Source organism: Neodiprion pinetum, chromosome 6, assembly GCF_021155775.2.
Source record: "Neodiprion pinetum isolate iyNeoPine1 chromosome 6, iyNeoPine1.2, whole genome shotgun sequence".
Lineage (NCBI taxonomy): Eukaryota > Metazoa > Arthropoda > Insecta > Hymenoptera > Diprionidae > Neodiprion > Neodiprion pinetum.
The window spans coordinates 21,214,012-21,234,009 of record NC_060237.1 but is presented as its reverse complement, the minus strand read 5'-3'; the positions used below and the strand labels follow the sequence as shown (position 1 = coordinate 21,234,009).

At 34.7% G+C, this 19,998-nt stretch overlaps 3 protein-coding genes across 9 annotated transcripts; 1 reads left to right on the top strand and 2 right to left on the bottom strand.

Annotated features, from left to right (window-relative positions):
* The first annotated feature begins 20 nt into the window (after window positions 1–20).
* LOC124221526 (succinate dehydrogenase assembly factor 4, mitochondrial-like) lies at window positions 21–1,303 on the top strand. 2 transcript variants are annotated; one of them, XM_046631635.1, is made up of 3 exons: window positions 21–328; window positions 401–505; window positions 574–1,303. In XM_046631635.1, exons 1-3 carry the CDS (start codon window positions 280–282, stop codon window positions 741–743), a joined length of 324 nt encoding a protein of 107 aa, XP_046487591.1. In that variant the 5' UTR covers window positions 21–279; the 3' UTR covers window positions 744–1,303. The 2 variants fall into 2 exon arrangements, with proteins under 2 accessions (XP_046487591.1, XP_046487593.1); XM_046631637.1 differs by having other exon boundaries at window positions 21–332.
* polybromo (protein) lies at window positions 1,276–14,657 on the bottom strand. Its single transcript, XM_046631600.2, has 27 exons — window positions 14,543–14,657; window positions 14,176–14,290; window positions 13,498–13,743; window positions 13,165–13,293; window positions 12,917–13,096; window positions 12,266–12,710; window positions 11,976–12,088; window positions 11,729–11,827; window positions 11,599–11,661; window positions 11,267–11,419; window positions 11,029–11,196; window positions 10,747–10,913; window positions 10,320–10,614; window positions 10,032–10,237; window positions 9,546–9,885; window positions 8,856–9,443; window positions 8,348–8,505; window positions 8,062–8,234; window positions 7,690–7,862; window positions 7,462–7,533; window positions 5,934–6,122; window positions 5,582–5,704; window positions 3,820–4,066; window positions 3,448–3,598; window positions 3,230–3,279; window positions 3,025–3,142; window positions 1,276–2,937 (listed from the first exon to the last, which is right to left on the bottom strand). The coding sequence occupies exons 2-27, from the start codon at window positions 14,278–14,280 to the stop codon at window positions 2,721–2,723; spliced, it is 4,968 nt and encodes a 1,655-aa protein (XP_046487556.1). The 5' UTR covers window positions 14,281–14,290; window positions 14,543–14,657; the 3' UTR covers window positions 1,276–2,720.
* Window positions 14,658–15,217: 560 nt separating this feature from the next.
* On the bottom strand, window positions 15,218–19,529 carry LOC124221127 (uncharacterized). 6 transcript variants are annotated; one of them, XM_046630838.2, is made up of 2 exons: window positions 19,311–19,529; window positions 15,218–17,853 (listed from the first exon to the last, which is right to left on the bottom strand). In XM_046630838.2, exon 2 carries the CDS (start codon window positions 17,817–17,819, stop codon window positions 16,026–16,028), a length of 1,794 nt encoding a protein of 597 aa, XP_046486794.1. In that variant the 5' UTR covers window positions 17,820–17,853; window positions 19,311–19,529; the 3' UTR covers window positions 15,218–16,025. The 6 variants fall into 6 exon arrangements, with proteins under 6 accessions (XP_046486794.1, XP_046486793.1, XP_046486791.1 ...); XM_046630837.2 differs by lacking the exon at window positions 19,311–19,529 and adding an exon at window positions 18,664–19,013; XM_046630835.2 differs by lacking the exon at window positions 19,311–19,529 and adding an exon at window positions 18,021–18,557.
* Window positions 19,530–19,998: the final 469 nt, after the last annotated feature.

The window sequence follows — 19,998 nt, the reverse complement described above, 5'->3', positions numbered from 1 at the left end:
GAATTAGAGAGAGACGAAGTCACTACGTATCTAAATCCTAATCATAGACATCCTAAATAGTTGCTATCTCGCACGGCGTGCTTTGACGGCGAAGCATACGTGGTGCACGTTCTAGATGGGTTATATTTCTGCAATTTTTGGCGAAGATTTTGCTTCTTTCTACCTCCGTCAGTGCCTCCATGGTCCGTGCTTATATCGTGAACTTGTCGTAGAAATCGTAAAGGGTACAATATCAAATAGTGGAATAAATATCATTATTTTCTTAATCCAACCAACAACATGAGCCAATTCAAAAGATTAGCTACCCGAGTGAACTACTTTTATAATGGCAAGTATGTGTTTTTGTGTCCAAAAATACGAAGGTCTAGAAAACGAACTAACCTTGTGTAATGTTAAATAGTGGGATCGACCACCAGATTGTCATCGACTGGGAAAACAGGCTCAGATGAGGAAAGCCTTAGGATGCAAGAGTTTAAGAAAAAACTCAGAGAACGCACTCCCATAGGTAAGTACCGGATTGTCAAATATTTCTGATTTCCAGTTGACAATCGATTTTTTGAATAAATTGTACAGGTAAACTGGAGGATCTAGAGGCAGGTAAACATCCATACCAAGAAAAGGAACCCTTAGAACCCCATCCTAATAATACAAACCCAACAACTGGAGAAGTCGGTGGACCTCGCGGTCCCGAACCTACTCGTTATGGAGATTGGGAACGAAAAGGACGAGTATCAGACTTTTAGCAATAAAATAATTTTTACAAAGAAATTGTAAAAATGCACAGAATAGTTACTGTACAAACCTACCTATCAAAGAAATATGAATTCCATTGCATTGTGAGAGAATAAATTAGATTCAAGCAACATTCTTATACCTTCACACGCGCATGAAAACATTTGATTGGGATTGCACACTTACTACGAAGTGCATATATATGAAGTTGGGCACGAGTTACTTATTGTATATTTGCTCGTATCCTAGATAACTGAAACTTTGTTTTGTTTCTTTGATTGGGTCAAAGTAATTACACCTTTCTTACATTTGTGGGATTAATTTTCAAACTATTTTTGCGTTCTCTCCAATTTAATATGCTGCCTACAAGAATGAATTTCAGTGGAGCAGCTGTATGGCAACAAGTTAGAAGCATTAGCAAAAGTAAATTGGCATGTCATTATATTGATGCGGTGACCACTAAGAACATTCAATTATGAGTCATCAAAAAAATTGCGATAACTGTAATACAAAATTGTAAAATATATCTTTTTCGACTCAATGTAAATAAATGCTAATGACTAAAATTTTACTCTGTGTTTGAAGGCTGAGCATCATCAATTTTTGTAAATCATGTTGGTAATAACGAATAATAATCACTTACAATTAGGCAGAATAAACATGACTGTGGGAATTTCTCCATCGGATAAAGAAAATCGAAACAGCAAGGTTGTGCCATCCGAGCGCATGCAAGCATTTCGTAAAAAGCTCAAGTTGGAGCCAATTCCAAGTACGATATGGACTAGGTTTCTATGAAATACGTAATTACATACTGATAATTTCAATAGTAATAATTCTAAAATTTGAATTTAAAAATAGTGATTTATTGTAATGGATTATTTTCGATAAATATTATCCAGCACAGATAGTAAGTCAACTGCAACAGTAAATAATTAAATGAGGATGAAGTTCATAGTTAAAATTTCCACAAACGGTGATCTTACACTAATTAATGATACAAAATTTATTGGTCGAATTGAAAAACATACGACTTCAATGTCCTTTATATTATATCACGTTGAATCTAATGTCGGTTCAAAGTTTAGTTCCTGTGTTAAAAAATTAACAACAATCATGATATAATGTTATAGATACTGTAAATAAGAATCAATTTTTAATAAAATTTTCATATAATGTAAAAAAGCTCTGTCATAACAGAAAAAAATGTCATTCTGCAGGAGTATCCCCAGGCATGAGATTCATTGACCTCATGCTTGTAAAAACAAATCCAAGCACTGGAGAGGTAATTAGTGATGCCGAGAAGGATCCAACAAAATGGGGTGATTGGCAAAACGGAGGTCGAGTATCCGATTTTTGAGATGAGGAGTTAAGATTTAGATATTATTTGTTCGAAGTATTATTTGATTGATACATATAAATGTATATCCAAAGTTCAAGTACAAATAACAATCTCAATCTTTGATATAAAAAAGTCACTGCCAATCGTAGGTTTAATTCTATCTATGTATGTACCTACATTATAGTACTTGTGACAAACGACTTATAATTCTACTGCTACTTCATATGGTGACACCTGTCAACGTTAGATGAATCAACTTCCGAGTTAAATAATTCATGCCGTAAAAAGTATAGCCCCTTCTACGGTTTTCTGTTAACGTATATTCAAATTTGAAAATTGTATGTGATTGCCAAGTCGATATTCTTTTCCTCCAGCATACAAATAAAATTTCCAAGTTTGGTCAGCATTTATACAGTGACATAAAAAGACATAATTGTAATTGAAAAACATACCTATTGGTTGAACAATAAATTACTTACAAAATTTTTCAATGCTAAGACCTTGTGATTTGGCACTTGGCTATACTGATAATTAGCTATTATGGATATTAGTTTATTAGCATCTAGTGTTGACAGGCATGAAAATAGTCATTTGTGTTTCAGTACATAATCATTGGGCAGTATTATATGTTGATGTATTGATGTATGAACTATAATGATTTGTTAATGGCCAGTACGTCGCGCATCATCATATCTCTGAGTGTCCATAAGGCATTGACAACATTCCCGTGATTACCTACACCGTTACCTAGCCACTCTGCGGGCAACTTGGCAACATCTGGAATTTGTGTGTTTTCGGCATTGGCGTTCATTTGCTTATCCCAATTTGATATATAACGATTTTCAGTGTTCAGACCTTCGATATATCTGGAAAAACGAAATATTTCAAAACTTTCTATTGAAAACAAAGGAAAAAAAATCTCTAGCAATAATTTTATTTTAATATACATGTACCTCAAATAAGCGTCAGAATGCAACACGCGGCTTGGTCGAGGTGGTACCGTAATAAATACTGGTTCTGGCTGTTTAACAGTAGGGATAACACTTGTTTGTGTTGCAGCTGCTAAGGTTTCTGTAGTAAAGTTATAATTATATATATAATTGAGTTAAAAATACTTAATTACACATGCAATTTGAAATATAGAATAATCTTTCTTACCAGTTTCCATTGGCGGAAGTATTGTTGGACCCTTGGAAGCCATATAGTTTCTGGAACATTGAAAAACAATAACTTCAATCATGAAATATCATGTGTAGACGTAAGCAACTTTACTAAGAGTAGTTGTTTGACACGAATCGGTGATTTATCAGGAATTATACAATTTTCTACAGTCAAGTTTAGTAATACTATAAAAATAGAATGCAGATAATGCTTACTTGCTCCTTTCTGCCGGAGGAACAACTCGTCCATTGCTTTTAAGAATGTGAACTTCTTTGACGTGCCTTGCAAGTCGCTGTACACTTGGGAATGGAGGCACAGATTTTTTTGTCCTGCCACATCCACGCCACTGGCATTGAAACTCAACATCTGTAATACAAAATCAATTGCATCACCCAGAATATCATAACATTTACTATTATTACGAATTTATTACTGGAAACATTAGTTTTTACCAGGGAATTTCATTATTACAGTTTGAAAATAAAAAAACTAACAGGATTGCAAAGCAAACATTTGAATATGTTGAAATAAATATAATACTTCAAGGTGTAAGCTACTAGGATTTAAAAAAAAAATTGAAAACATACCAGCACTAGCATTTGCAAAAGATGCCTGCACATGACCATTTTGTTCAGCGATACAGTGATCAATGCAGTCAGTCATGTCTTCAAATTGCCAGTCACATCCATCCCAGCAACATTCAAAAACCTGGTCAGGCTGTTGACCGACCCCTACGATAGTGACTGGTTTGCTACCAGTTTGTCCTCCATCTTCGTTCATTTTGATTGCTCGTTCTTCCCATGCCTGCTTCTCTCCAGCAGGCAGCTTCCTCCACTATAAAGTAAAATGCCACGCTAATCTAGTTTCCATTTTTTGTAATATATTGAGGTTTTTCCAGTGATCTTGCAGCTAAAAATTATGTATTGAGCTGACTTATTAGTCGATAGGAGTAAACCACCAGAAAAACCTACGAGGCTTCAAAGAAGATGTGTCCATACGTACCTTTCAAGTTTATTTCAGTACAATACAAGAAAATTAATCATGAATTTTTGTTCAACTGCAATTTCACTGGGAATTTGATTGCTTTATTACAATGGTGAGAATGCATCAAGATCTACTATCATCGGCATGATCATAGCGTAAATATTCTTCTTCTTTTTAAGTGAGAAACTGATAGAATTTCCCAGAACCATTAATAATTTGACAGCAATTTCCCTATATTTAATGAAATATAAACTCAATATGACGACCTTAGAGAGTGAGCACCGCATGATTCGTACAATATAAATGGCTTTAGAAAAGCCACTAGTCGCATACAGATGGAGTATAATAGTCATTGAATGGATAATGCTAAATGGCATAAGAAATATAACTTTAGAGCAGTGGAACTGAATGATCTAGAAACCATGAAATTGAGCTACAAAATTAGATAGATGGACGTCTAGAAATTCTAAGGATACAACCATATTGCACCTAATTGAACCCTCCAGCTGTTCTTTGTATGTAACCTTTGCAAGAAAACACAAACCTGTTTAATTCAAGCCTATACATCATAATTCTTAATTTCGCAAGCAGCACATCATTTGCTGAAGTAGCTATTTGCACATAATTAATTGTGAACTTCTTATAGAAATAAATCTCAATAACAGAGTAATTTTATAATATGTAATACACATTCGATCAAATTTAAACTTATTATCTTGAAGTTAATAAAATCGATATCTGTATTAGTACGACTATTGACCATTCAGAACGCATTTAAAATGTAATATGAATACTAAATAATGTCAAGATGATGAGGTAACTCAATGTAAAGTGAAGATACCAATTTAAAAAGATCAGAATTCCAATTGATCTGCAATTACAAGTAAACATTCGACCAGTGCATGATCAGGTCCCACATAAATGACAGATATAAATTCTAATGCTACAATTTTTTAGTCCCGTTTAAGAAATAATAGTATGCCTTCTTTAATAATACTGTAGAACCATTCGTAAAATAATCGAGTAATACTTCTCTAGAAAGTACAAAAATCCAATGCCTTATAAATGGTACAGGCATACTTTACGTTGAATAATTATCAGCATCATGCACAGCATTCAATCAGATAATCAATTTTGAGAAGTATTCCATCAGGATTAGATTTGAGTTGATACTTGGGTCTTTTTGTAACTATATATGAAATTAAAAATATTATTGTTATGTATATTCAAAGAAAATTTTTTTTATCCGGAATAAATGCAGTTACAGCCAGCTCGGTCACCATATTATAGTTAAAAGTATAAATGACATCTTCTTTAGAATCCTCTGAACAAACCAAAAACCAATAATAAAAAATAAATAAGTACCTCGTTGCCAACAATTCTGCTAATCTCCCCAAACGACGATTCGGGATTGTTTTGTGTAATCTGCGTTCGCATTTTACTCGAATACAAAATATAGCCCGTAACTAATTTCTTACCAGTGGCTTTCTAAACAGAAGAAAACACAAATTATAATGTCACCGTCTTACAAATAAACATTGCTTGGTACACCTTTTAAGGGAAACATAACTATTCGTCGATCTAAGTACATAAGAAAACAATTAAATAGTGCAAAACGAAAAAATATGCTGGCATATTTCTGTAAATGAAAATAATATGAAATTAAGAATATAATAGATAAAAAATCATTAGGCTAGTGATTCTGTACACAGTGTACCTTTTTTGCAGAAACAGGTGTCTGAACGTTTGTGAGGATCGGTTGAGCTTCAGCAGAGCCAACGGACGGCGGTCCGCCGGCATCCATGCTGTCCTCCCCAGCTCCTACACCAACTCCTATTCCAACTCCTAATCCGACTCCCATGTTTAATACATCGGACTCCAGTTTCGGCAGTAATGGTGATGCTTCCTATACCATTTACGTTATATTATCTTAAATTATCTATTGCCATGAGCTATTTTTGTAACCAGAAATTTAATCCGTGTTCAATGGGTTCTAAAAGTTTTTTTTTTATCAGTTCTCTCCAAACAGATGTTTTAATTCAGGATAAGGAGTAATTAGATAAATGCAGCATTATTTGATTACCATTATTTTTGATGCACATTATGTATATCTAAATGTCAAAGTTAAAGCCATATCACTGTAATACTCGAAGGTAGACAAATTTTATCCAAAATGATGAGACTTAATGGTGGATTAATTACTCGGAAAATTTATATAACCTGTGTGAAAACAATATATAAACGGATTGCACTGCTTAAGAGAATCCATAGATTTCAATCTAAGCACACATTAACGTGGAAAATTGATAATATGCGTATTATTGTAAATACTAAGAGTTCATTTCAAAATATCAATTATAAAACTCAATCAACTTGTAATGTTAAAGACGCCTTTGAAGTACTCTATTGATATAAAAGTCTGCATTTGCAGTATCATTATTACACGGAAACACGGGAATTGACTGAATTTCGAAGTGGTTGAAAGTTCGAGACTAGACAACAACGCAAGTTACACAGTATTTCCTTAAACCCGACTTATCAACTCATGCGTATAATCTTCATCTCTTATTGAAGTAGAATATTATGTCATCAATAAGTTGTTGTTATATCTTTCAAGGTGTCCTAGAAATCCAAGGTATGTACAGTTAGTATCTATTATTTGAATAGACAAATGTGATTTGTGAATATTAAATTTTCATTAAGAAACGTCAAATGGAAATTGTCACTAAATTTTGAGAGAAAAATCTATCGTAATGTAACTTAGACCTATGCTAACAGATATGAATATTTACACAGTTGAGTAAAATTAGAGAAACAAACATTGCGAGTAATAAAAAACAAAAATGCAAATATGCCGGCATGAAAAGAGAAACATGCATAAACACAGAATAATGTATAATCATGCTATAGACATGTCAGGACACGATATTTTTTGGCATAATCCGATGCCACAGTCTACATTTCTTCAAAGAAATATTATTCTAGCGATTAAATTTAGTCAACATTTGATTCAGTGAGATAATTTTCTTACACAGGCTCCAAATGTTCTTCATTGGAACTTCAGTTTAATTAACTAAAAATTGAAAACTTTATGGATCTGTATGGAAATCAGTGTAATAATTTAAATCTCTCGATAGCATGAGCTTATAATTTTACTCTGTGGCAGAACGAAAGAGAAACATGCACATATTTAAAAATCTTTCGTCTATTATCTACCACGCTGTATTAACTCAGTTATTAATTACCATTTCAAAATGAGCTGTGGCAGGTATAACTGCCTTGACTTGGATTTGAGCCTGAGCCACCTCACTTGGCACCTATAACACACATGTCACATGCAAAGCCATATAGATCTGAAGTTAGTTGCGGACATACAAATATTTAAAGTTCCACAGTTTCAATACTCTCATAATTACTAATGTGCATATAATTTGTAAAAATTTAATTATATGCTATTCAAAACGATTATTTACTTTAGGTGGATTAATTGGCCTCCGAAAGAAATAGATTTCGTCGTCCGTCACTACTGAACTATGATTGAATTTCTTCAATCCTTCTGGGCCAAGCTTTCTCATTAAATTTTTCACTTCATCATATGTAGATTCACATATAAAAACGTCATCTTCTGGAATTTCTGTTGGTCTACCTATTTCATGATAATAATGGAGGTCTCATTAAAAATATTCAATATTAGTGAATAATACATCAATACTAAAGTAATAATAATATTGATGAAAAAAAATTCAACATTTGCCTCAAGAATGAATATTGATCAGTCATTCAACGTTACTGTTGCACCTTGGTTTTGCCACTAGATGGTACAAGCAAATTAAAGGAATACTTACTACATACATATTCCCCGTAATCAAGTACAGCACATTTGCCAACGATCGCAACTATCGGATGTGTTCCATCCACGGTAGATAGGAACAATTCTTGTTTGTAAAATAATTTTGTAGGAGCATGCGGAATTTCTGAGGGCATTAAAAGCCATGGACCTTTGAAAAAACACTTTCCACTGAAAAATGTTAAATGTACTTCAGAATTCTCCAGAGACTGGCATGTTTGTTACACATATATATGTGTCCGTGATCATTAATGATATTATAGGCGCAAATATAACATACTCACTCTTTTGTCGACCATAGAGCATCGACTTGTGAGATTTGCTGTCTACCTCCATCCGTTGCCACATAAACAAAGTCACCCGTTTTGATAGGTCCCACGCAAGTATTATACTGTTCATAATATGTATTTTCTGTGTCGTCTGGATTGAACGTTATCACATTCTGTAATGTGAGTTAGATTAGATAAGGTTGTATGGATACGTGTCTAAATTGAAGCATGAAATTCGTCAAGTTGCATAAGATAAATTTATGTAGCAACAATCCTGTTGCAAAGATCAATATTTTTCAATTCATTGTAATGTTTTGTGTAAAAACTTATTCAATTTTTATAAAAAAGTTGTTGGTTGCAGATGAGTAATAATCTTCCAAGTGCAAACAAGGCATCATAAAGATAAATGAAGATAAATGACCAAAGCCACTTTGTTGATAAGAGCTCTCTCAGTAAAACTTAGTACACTTAAGAATTGAATAATGTATTCTAAATTGGAATTCAGTTAATCCAAGTCTCTTACCGGTTTTTCTTTTTCAATTAGCTTCTCGCCTTCTTCGAGTTCTGCTATTTCTTCTTTATGTTTTTCAAGACGTTCTTTGTACACAGAAACGACACGTTTAGGCTCTAAAGGTCTTTCCCTAGGAACTAATTTCAGATGATCCGGATCAAAGTTCCACACCTTGATTTTTTTAAATGCTCGCGCCTTTGTGGAATACCGTGATTCGCATACATACACATCTTTTTCAGGGAAACCTTCAGGCCGCATTCTAAAATAATCTTTTACACTCAAGACACAGCATCGTCCTGCAACTTTGGACAATGGTACTGCAAGGTGGGAATCACTTTTGAATAACTCTTTCTCTATGAACTTCCTTGAGGCAACATGGTACGTTTCACTTGGTCGATAAAATATATTTCCATACAACATTTGTTGACCCTCTGCATTAGTCCATAGACGTTCTATCCGTATAACACTCAATTCCATGCCTCGCTCTGTGGGCTCTACATACGCAAAATCACCAGCTCTGTAAACTTCCTGGTTGAAACTCATAGTTGCACCTCCATCGCCAATGCTATTACCACCAACACTGCTAGCATTACCGACATCCTAAACGTAATCCACAGTTAATATTAATTATCTTTCATTGTCTCACCTACATATCAAAAGTAGCAATTCCAAGATTTAGGACAATTGGAAAAGGGTATTCACCTTGACATCAACAGCATCGCAGCTCTCTTCTTCTTGCGGTAGCGCCAACTCCTGTTGGAGTTTGGTACGTTTTAAGTCAGCAACTTGAGCAGAGAGATCTAAAAGCGTATAGTTAAGAGCTGGTGAGTGCAAGAGATCTCCGCTGCGAGTAACGTCATCCCGTGTTCGCAGGAAAAATGCTTGGAGCTCTACACTATCCTCGAAAGGCTGAGAATCGCTACGGGATAGTCTCCGCGCTCTCTCCAAACACGAAAAGACATCTTCTTGAAATCTATCCAATCGTTTGTAAACTCCTCTATCCAACCGACGCTTTATCAAATCCAAAGACAGCCCTCTCACCCTGTTAAGAAGTACGTTATCAATTCCAAATACTGCAGCATTAAGACAACAATTCAGCTATCTTCCTAATCTACTTCTACGTAGGTTGAATACTTTAATGAAAAAAAAACTGTTGAGGGAAGAACTGTTTATTAAAGTTTTCAATACTTCTTTCCGTCAACCATATCATGCTCAGGGAGTTCAGCCATTGAATCCGAATAGCATCGGCCTTCTTCATCCTGGTGGTTATATAATGCTGTGAATATAGTGGCTAATATTTCTTGGACAGCAGCTGCTACATCAGGAACACTTTCATCATCTTCACTCAGCTGTACTTTAGTTTGGAGCACTAATCGCTGTAGAATCAGTGCATCCTGTACCATAAGTGATTTAGTTAACAAAGGAAAATTGAATATGAAAAATAAGAATATAATAACAGATACAAAATGCTCAAACCTTGTAAATCTGAGAGTCCGGTTCATTATACTTGCAAGCATTGTCAAACATGAGAATGAAATCTGATACTAAGTCATCCAGATTATCATATCCATTATTTTTTAAAGATGAGGCAATCTTTTCCATGTTCATTGGTTGTTTGATAACTTCATAGTAATCAGGATACTCATTTTTATTTGGAAGTTTCATGAATATTTGGGACAACTGTCTGCCCTTAGCATCGTGATAGTCTTTTATTGTATCATACATTGTTCGTAATTTTTGCACATGCAACGGTACAACTTTCTTTGGCCTTCTATAAAAACCCAAGAAATATTTTCAACTTTGGAAAAGGATTCCACCATACAATAAAATCATTAGGTATGATAATAAGTAGTAAATTCATTGGTGTGACCTGTTATAGTACAAAATTTCCAAAGCTACTCACCCTACATTCCTTGTCGGTGTAGATGCTGCAGATTTCACTGGTTTAACCAATTCTGGTAAGGGTCCCAGCTCTTTTACTTTATCCATCAAAACCTTTTCCAATACATTTGCATCTTCATATATAAGAGACCCTTCTTCATTATATTGGCGGCAATTATTAAACATCAACTATAAATATCGTTAATGAGCTCTCGCATGTTGTAAGTATTAAAAATTTTACTTTGAATATTTACGTGAAACGAAAGTAACTGCTAATACAACGTGTAAATAGCGTATTGCTCACCTTGAAATCCGCAATTAATTCGTTTTCATTCTGATACTTTTCAGCCTTGATATTTGCTTCAATACCCAACATATCAATGGGCTCCTGAATAATTTGATAATAATCTGGATATAATTTTTTTGATGGTTTTTCCATAAACATAAGCATAGGCTGCCTACCATCTTCACACTGAAATTTCACCAATCATGTATTACATTAATTGTCAGAAATATGAACACGAGAAATTGGAATTACTTACAACGTATTCCATCACACACTTTACAAGAACATGCAGTCTCTTTTTTAATGGCACATTGTCCTTATATTTTCCCCGAGTCAAAACATTTGATGCACGCTTAATCAGTTTGGGTTGCTGCAAGTTATTCTCTGAATCACTGTCTGATTCTGAATCCTAGAAGAATTGGTTTAAATTATATCAGATTAACTAGATCTATTTCATAGATGAGATAGAAATTAAAAAATATAAATTTGAAAACAGATTAAATCATCTTTTTCAATTTGGCCAACTATCAACTTACGACTGATTTAAAAAAATATGGTTTAATCACAAGAAAAAAAGTTAATTTTTACCTGATCAAATTCAAGAAGTTCCTGTACCTTCTCTTGCATAATTTTCTGTAACTTGGCGGCACACTATGAAAACATATAATTTTATTTCCTGCTTATTTCAATCAAATAGATTTCTGCAATGCAAATTTACCTTATACAAACGAGACGTATGGACGTTATACTTTTTAGCATTTTCAAACATGATATTCATATCACCTGCAACCTCACTGACAGTGCCATATTCCCCCTTCTATGAAAGAAATCCATATATGTATGTAAGTTGAACAAACTAATATGTGTCAGCTCATTTATTGATGTTTTTGCATATCAAATCGTCAGTCGATACATGCATTGGAATTGTAAGAAATGTTCCTTTTACATGGGTTTTTGTATCTCACCTTTATTTTAGTCCGTATTTGATATAGTGATATTGGATTTTTTATTGCTTTGTAATAATCAGGATATAATCGTTTAGATGGTAATTTCCAATAGTATTCACTCATCCGGACGCCTGTAGATCCAAAATAAAATATTGTCTAATTCACCACTTTCACTCATATAAATGAATATCACATACATAAATAAGTTAATTTACTAGCAAAAGATTTTCAATCAAGAAACCTATATTCACAACTCGAGGTTAATTTTTGAAGATATTCTACCTTTATTGAAACAAAACGAAACACACCTTGACTGTTTGGGGCAGTTTTTATGGTCTGAAATAACTGCCACTGTGGATTGTCAGACTCTTCTCCGTCATTAGCTTCCTCCTCTTCGTCGTCACTTTCATCTTCATCTTCATCTGCAAGTGCAGCAGTCACTGCTACAAGGGACTGGCCAGCACTTCTTCCTCTTTTACTTCTAGTAGAAGTTGCAGTAGAAGTGAGCTTTGGTACCATACCAGTAGCGCTAGATTCCTGTTTTTTAGCTGCAGAAACGATTATCTTTTTCAACATTTTAGCATCCTTGTATATTTGAGAACCTGGTTCATTAAACTGACAAGCATTGCGACACATGAGCATGAGATCTCTTTCCATTTCAATCAGTCCAGCATACGCTCCTTCTTGAATCCGGCGTGCGATTGTCTTCAAATCCACTGGATTCTCAATTATCTCATAATACTCAGGGTACAGCTGCAAATTAAATTTCACACTATTCAATTTCAGGTAATTTATGAAGCAGTAAAATGTGTATTTCTATTGCAATTTTCCTGGCGCGTAATGGAACATCACAATTCTCATATTGCAACCACATTCGTTGACTATACGAGAAAATGAAAAGTTCAAATAGACATAAAATTTGTAACAACAAAATTGGAATGTTCAGTGAAAATACAAACTTTCTTGGAAGGTTTCAATTGAAATGGAATATGTAGTGGTCTGTTATTGTCTTGTGGATTTGTTGCAGCCATGACCGCAGCAAACAAATCCTCATATGGTTGCATAGACTCTTCATCAGGGTTGGTAGAGCTTTCAGAAGTGTCCTCAGCGTCATCCTGACGAGTTGTTACTTTCCGTGCCTGATAAAGGACATATTAATATTAAGCTTCTTGTATATATAACTCACGTGTTTTTTGCATTATCTTACCAGTCTGCCAACCTTAAGAATTATTTTCCCCTTTGGTTCAGAATCCTCATATTCTTCCATTATCCGATTTTTAGTATTCAGACATAATTCCCACAATTCCGTTGCATCTTTGTACTCTGGAGAAGTCCGCTGGACAAAATGTCAAAAGTTACCGCATTATTATATCTATATCAATAAACAGGATAAACTGTAACTATGAGCAGTTTTACCTTACGGGCAATCAAAATGTAAATCGATTGCTTAGCTCTAGGTAATAAATCAATCTTTGTTCTAATTCATTGCTTTTAACCATCAAATTCAATTACGAGTTGTTGATTTGGAAAAAATACATACCATGTAAAAAGCTTTAGCGTTATTAACCATAAGTTGAATGTCAGCTGCCAAATCATCCATATCTCGATATTCATCGGTTTTGAGCTTTTGCTGAACTTTCAACAAATCAATTGGATTTGTAACAACTTCGTAATAACCAGGTTCCTGTCTGCGTTTTGGTACGCGAATAAAAGCATCACACAACAGTGTTCCATCTTCTCTTTTTTGATTACGAAGAACATCATATAGCTGCTGGCAAAGATCACTCTGCAATGATAAATCTCTAATTGAAATTTGGCTAATCCAACCTATAATACAACGGCATCGCATATTCAAATTGGAATCCAACTTTACAAGAAGCAAGATATCAATGGAAAGTGTTGAATGAATACAGCTAAATTCGATGATATAATTACTAGAAAGGGAAGCAATATTTCTACCAAGTTGCAAGTATGTTTGTGTGAAAGTTTCACAAAGATATTTTTGTCATTTCATTTGTCTTTCGCAGATGGATCAACTTGCATTTACAAGGTCTCCGAATTTGAAATTATTTTAAGTATATCTTCAGAGCCATATCTACAACAATCTGCCGACCATTGTAAGTTTTTTCCCATTCTATTATATTAGTATGAATTGAATCAATAAGTTATTGTTTATAGATTGCGTCCGTAATATCAGAAAATGACAGGGCAATGTTACCGGATCTAATTTTCGTCGTCGTTTCGTTGGTTCCGGTTGTACGTCGTCGGGATCATCCTCAGTACCACGACTTGCAACGGACGAAGTTCGACGGCGTTTATTCATCGTTGTGAGCCTGAAAATCGTAAAGAATTATTGTTTATTTTTACGCCGCATGACGCCATGTTAAATACAGTAGACCATGTACACTATGCATCTTACATTAGATGCAGGAATGTGATCCAAAGCTAGTCGAATTAATGGATTAAAAAAATAACAAAATCAAGCTGAATTTATCGCTCTACACTTACCGGATCCTGAAGTATTGATTTATAACTTAATTGCATGTGGAAGTAAATCTAAGGCAACTTTAAGTAACGTTACTTGCCTGAGTTTACAAGGTTTACAAATAGAGAGGTGACCACCATGCCTGCCGCAATATCTACTTCCTGATCAGAATCAAGATTTCCTATCCAAGCTCACATCCACGGGATAGATTTGTCGAGCTGCTAGAGACGTGAGAGGAAACCCACTGAAATATTTATAATACATTTCAGTTGTAAAACCGAGGTAGCGGCCATATTACGTTGTGTGCTACATCACGAAAGTTGCGGCCAGACAATAGAACCACCGTAACGGGAATTCGTAGATTAAAAAAATTGAATAACAAGTTACTGGTATCAAGAACAGTAGGTTAGCATTGAATAACCAAGCTAATAACTACATCATTTCACTATTTCCACGTCCGTGGTTCTGATTCTGGGTTTCTGTAGAGTCTAGCCAGTGATGTAGGCCAGTGCTTCGTTAACTAACTAGTGTTGAAAATTGGACAAAAATAACAAGCGTAAAGTTTCGCGCCAACATGCAGTTGAATTACGTCGCATATGATGACAGCTTTCAGTTCTGAAATTATAAATTCCTGAATTCCACTAAAAGATTGATTGTTTATTCATTTTCAATTGAGTATCAAAATAAGTTGATGCCAAGTTAATTCAATGAGATGTATGTACGTACCATTAAAATTTCAACTTTTATTTGTATAATTCAATACCATTAGCTGAGATTCTAAAAATTTGTGGATACATTAATTTCAAGTTATAGATTAATGTTTTTACAAATAGGTGTCTGTTTCAATTTACAGCTGTATTAAGTGTCATGATGAAGGATGGTGATTGAAAAAATATTCAGTCACTCAGAAAAAATTCCAGAGTGTAATTTGTGCATTTATTTGAGCTCTTCAACTTTTCAATTGCGACTACACCCATGTATAGGTGATACTCGAGAATATCGATATGATACGGATTTTATTCATTATTATGAGTATACATAACAATTTCTCTAAACGCAAATTATACTCCTTGCATAGTTACATTTATACAATTTTCATGCATGTCATATACATACAACTAAACTAATTTAACGGTCAATTATTGCACGTAAAAAATACTCATGGCCTTCTAATTGGTTCATATTTAGCTAACAAACGTGTTGAATAAAATTAAAAAGTACAATGCCATAATTATGGAATTGATAATATTACAAAGTCCAACGTTCAAACCGTAAAAGACTTTTCAGTTGCAGTTTTAAATCAAGTGATTATAGAATAATTAGACTGTGTAATTTCATAACTGTCACAGTTTTGAACACTTTAAGGTCACAGAACGTAATTAAATAATTAAAATATAGTGCAATTTTGAAATTAGAATTACATTAGTTACTCTTCAGTGGTAATTCAGTCTCTAAAACATCTTGATCTCGGATTATCCCTCTGGATAAAATCTTTTACTGTTTACAATCAGGCTTTTTTTACCAACATTTCTGGGGTTTATCTCTCATTGTATCCCAAATAATTTCGCAAACTCAACTTGTCTTTAAGTTTTAGAAATTCCTTTAACAATAATGCTTATGCCAGGAAGGGAGAAAAGTTTTCTCAAATTATTGTAACCCCTCGGACCAGTTGCCTTAAGTATATCCCTAGCCATAACTATATCTGTTTTAGTAAACCTTGGTTTTTTAGACGTCTTGTTAGAATTCCTCAATTGTGTTTCTATAAATCGCTTTTGAATAGTCGATAGATTACTGATACCAAGATATTCTCTTTGCTCGATAGCGGCCAATGTTTGATATCTATTCTTCTGAAATCGAAAAAGCTTTTTCTTTAGGTTGTGGATATAGGACAACATTTCTGTTTCTCTGGACGTAACGTTATGTTGATTAATTCGAAATTGTTTACACAGATTTTCATAATCGGCATACTTTTGTTCAAATCGTATGTCGTCTTTACTACTCTTTTCAGTCAAACCATCAATAACAGGATTATGTTCCTTCGTGCCCTTCACAGCTATTTTACTCGATGCTGAACAATTGGTTGAATCTTCCAAAAGATCACTGCTTTTCTTTGGACAATAATTACTTTCGGGATTTAGTTGATTATCTAATTTGAAGCTGCTCGTATTTTTATTTTTCACCAAAGTAGCAATTTGGACATCACTCAAACCCCCCATTGCCGAGGTGTTACATTCGAAATCAATTACATCTATTGTGTTAAGTTTTTTCATTTCCAGTGCATTCGGCGAGTCATTATCATCTTCTTCCGCATTTTTATCTAACAAATAATGAAATGAACTGGTCTCTTTGCTCAAACCTTCAATGTCCAACGGATCTTTTTCCAATACGTCATCGCTATCAAAGTCCCCTTTGTCATAGTGATGATTCAACTTACTGTCATCAAAATGTGAGTCACCTAGTCCGTCTATTTCATCTATAGCACAACTTCTCACATCCACTATTTTTGGCTGCGAAATAAATGAGCTTCTTGACTGAGTTTTCAAAAAATTCAGCTTTGTATCCATTCCCCATTGTTCTAACGGAATTAGTTTAATATTGGTTCCAGTTTGACCAATACTGGCAATATTTTCATATCCTTTCAGGACCAAGTGGACTTGTTTCTTTGGCTTATCATCTGTTATGGTTATCAATTGATCTTCAGCATTTTTCACTCGTGTAACTACCGTTGGCGAAGCTGTCGCAGTATGTTTAGTAGCCACCTGACATGTAGAGCTAGTATTTGTTTTTTGTTTTGATTTCAAAATTTCCTCAAATTTCTCAGCTGCAGCAGCGTTTGCTCCAATTACTTTTTCATCTAGTTTAACCAATTTGTACCCCTTTGACTTCGTATTTTGCTTGGACATTTCATTTCTTAAATTTTTAACACCAATATCTGAAACAATCGGTGAAGTAGAAGCAGAAGCAGGAGTAGGATTGGCAGGACTCAATGTATTTGGACTAATGTTAGAAAATTTTCCAAGCGGAATAAGCTTGCCCATCACTTGACCAACTTCGTTCTTTACAAAAGTTGGTGTTTTTTGGTTCAGCTGATTTATTGGCAAAGCCAGCGGCACTGCTTCGTGATTTCGCTTCAATGAAACAACTCTGCTTTTGTTTTCTCCAGCCTTTATCATAAGCTGACTGTTATCAACTCTAAGCGGTATCGTTCGTTGCTTCATATTCACAGTACCATCTTTCAGCTTGACAGGGGTTGACAAAATGAGTACCCTTTGATTGGGTGACGGTGATTCAGAGTGCTGGCTTTCCTGTTTTTCTACTTGATGAAATTGCAGTGCCTTAGTACTCGGCGGATTCTTAATTGGTGATCTTTGAGCCATTCTAACACTTTAGTTTCTAGAAGAGGTGAGGATTCTGCAAAAATAAAGCATACATATTCTAAAAGAAGTTTGGAGTTTTTAGTTGAATGTAATAATATAATTCTATCCTTTGCAAGAGTACATTAGATATCAAAATTCATTTGAAGCATTCTGTAGCTTGCAACATTATGGAGTCACATGTAGATAGGATTAGATACGCACTGGAAAGTTTGAAATGTTGCTAACCTTAAACGTAGTTACAAATCTAAATGAAATGTAATGTAATAACATTCCATTGTTGTTCGTAAAAATGCTTTTTTTTACTTCTTGGGTAATCTGTCAAGCACCTATGGTTAGTTATTTCATTAAATGTCTGTGATCAAATTTAGTTAGCAAAATTAATATGTACAAATAATGTATTCAGTCTTTTCATGAAACGTCCAGCGCGAATTAATTTTGTTCTCTGGTACAAATCGAATCCAACAAAAAATTTACAATTACGTGTTGTCCAGAAGACTTGGGTTGTGTATGGTGGAATTCACCGTAGAGAGCGCGTGCGCATTAAAATCTTCGTTCCGTAAACAGCAAATAAATTCTCAGATAAACTTGTAATGATTTAAGTTTAAATCGTTGATCTAACGTTTTATTATTTATTCGTTAAATATCAACCCAGTGCCTTTTACAACTAATCATTCTCCATCGCGAATGAAACTGCACCGTGCACTCTAATTTGGTACCAGCCAATTACGAAACGACTGCTTCAGCGCGTCGATGAAATGGCTTCGGCTATTGGCTAGGAGGTAGGAATTATCGAGAAAATGGAGCTGTGAAGGGATCCGTGAAAGGATTGGTCGAATATTCTTACCGAAGATCATTTCACCACATTTCCCGTGTGCCGTTCGTTTGAAATCATTATTTGACACTCTGATATCAGTGAATATTAAAAAAAAAAGTAAGATATCAGTATTCCGAATATATGATAAGCAACAGTCGCTATAACAGTTACTGGTGGTAGGTTGCTACCACGGTCTTACATACTACTGACCAGTCTGATTTTTAAACTAATTGTCCCCGCGTGTATGACGTCAGTGAATGGAATGATAATGCTGTGTGCAATATGTAGCATTGTTCGTTCGTTGACTGAAGAGTATATTCAGTCAACAGTTTGTTATAGAGCCCATCAATATTTACAATCTAGATCTCACCAAGAAACACTTCTGCAGGTTAAAAGAAATTACTCAAACCGATTAAGATCTACACTCAGTTTTTTCTACCGCTTTTCAGTACCCAAATATTATTCCATGAAATTAATCGGGCCCAATAAAGTTTGAAGTAACATTGAAAACCGATTAATCTACTGAGTTCCTATCTTTCCCAAAATACGTTTGAGCAATCAATATGCGCCGTACGCTCTACACTCATTCGGGTTTTCCCCATTCGGACTCCAGATAGAATCATGGAAACCTACGCAGAACGGCGTTGGGACGTCATGTCACAGTTCTATCAACTTACTTTTTCCCCTTCCAGCTGACACTAGCCGGAACTAATCGTTGCTTCCTTCTCATTGTCAGTCTTACGCATTACCCAGTCTCTCTCTCTCTCTCTCTCTCTCTGTCTCTATCTCTTACTCATTTGCTGTTTCCTGCAGATTATTCCCAGGAATAAATTCATTACGCAGACTGACGACTGAAAATGCCATATGACGAATAAAAACCACGGAATTGTGGCCACATGCTGGATGCATAGCCACAAAGAGAAGAAGGATCGCGGAAATGTGGATACGACTGATCTAAGCTGAATTACCAGTAAAATTTACTGTGAAACAAACACATTAACCGTGAATGTACGAATCAAAAATTACGGCACCACTTGCAACGTTTTTTAATATCTTATTACATGCTGTGTAAGCAACTGTTCTACCACGAGCGTTAGTTGGCGTTAGTCAGATACGTGAAAGGTGAAAGTGATCAAACACTTTTCAGGCTTGAAACGAGTTTTTGATCAATGCAGCTGTGTTGTATTGGAACAAGTATGTTTCTGTATACCGATAGATATTTTTCCAACATTGATTGTGCTCGTAATTACAAACGGTTAATCACTTATCCCAAATGGAGGAAAACAAAACTATGACCTAAATTCCTAACTGAGTTTGATCAGTTGTCACAACATGTATAAAAAAAACAAGGGGAATATTCAACTA

Excerpts from the sequence above, each read along its gene's own strand:
- LOC124221526 (XM_046631635.1), top strand. The coding sequence starts at position 280 with ATGAGCCAATTCAAAAGATTAGCTACCCGAGTGAACTACTTTTATAAT. Across the intron at positions 329-400 it reads AGTGAACTACTTTTATAATG|TGGGATCGACCACCAGATTG; the intron begins GCAAGTATGTGT and ends AATGTTAAATAG. Across the intron at positions 506-573 it reads CAGAGAACGCACTCCCATAG|GTAAACTGGAGGATCTAGAG; the intron begins GTAAGTACCGGA and ends TAAATTGTACAG.
- polybromo (XM_046631600.2), bottom strand. The coding sequence starts at position 14,280 with ATGAATAAACGCCGTCGAACTTCGTCCGTTGCAAGTCGTGGTACTGAG. Across the intron at positions 13,097-13,164 it reads TTCTTAAGGTTGGCAGACTG|GCACGGAAAGTAACAACTCG; the intron begins GTAAGATAATGC and ends GTCCTTTATCAG. Across the intron at positions 5,705-5,933 it reads CACCTGTTTCTGCAAAAAAG|AAAGCCACTGGTAAGAAATT; the intron begins GTACACTGTGTA and ends TCTTCTGTTTAG.
- LOC124221127 (XM_046630838.2), bottom strand. The coding sequence starts at position 17,819 with ATGGCTCAAAGATCACCAATTAAGAATCCGCCGAGTACTAAGGCACTG.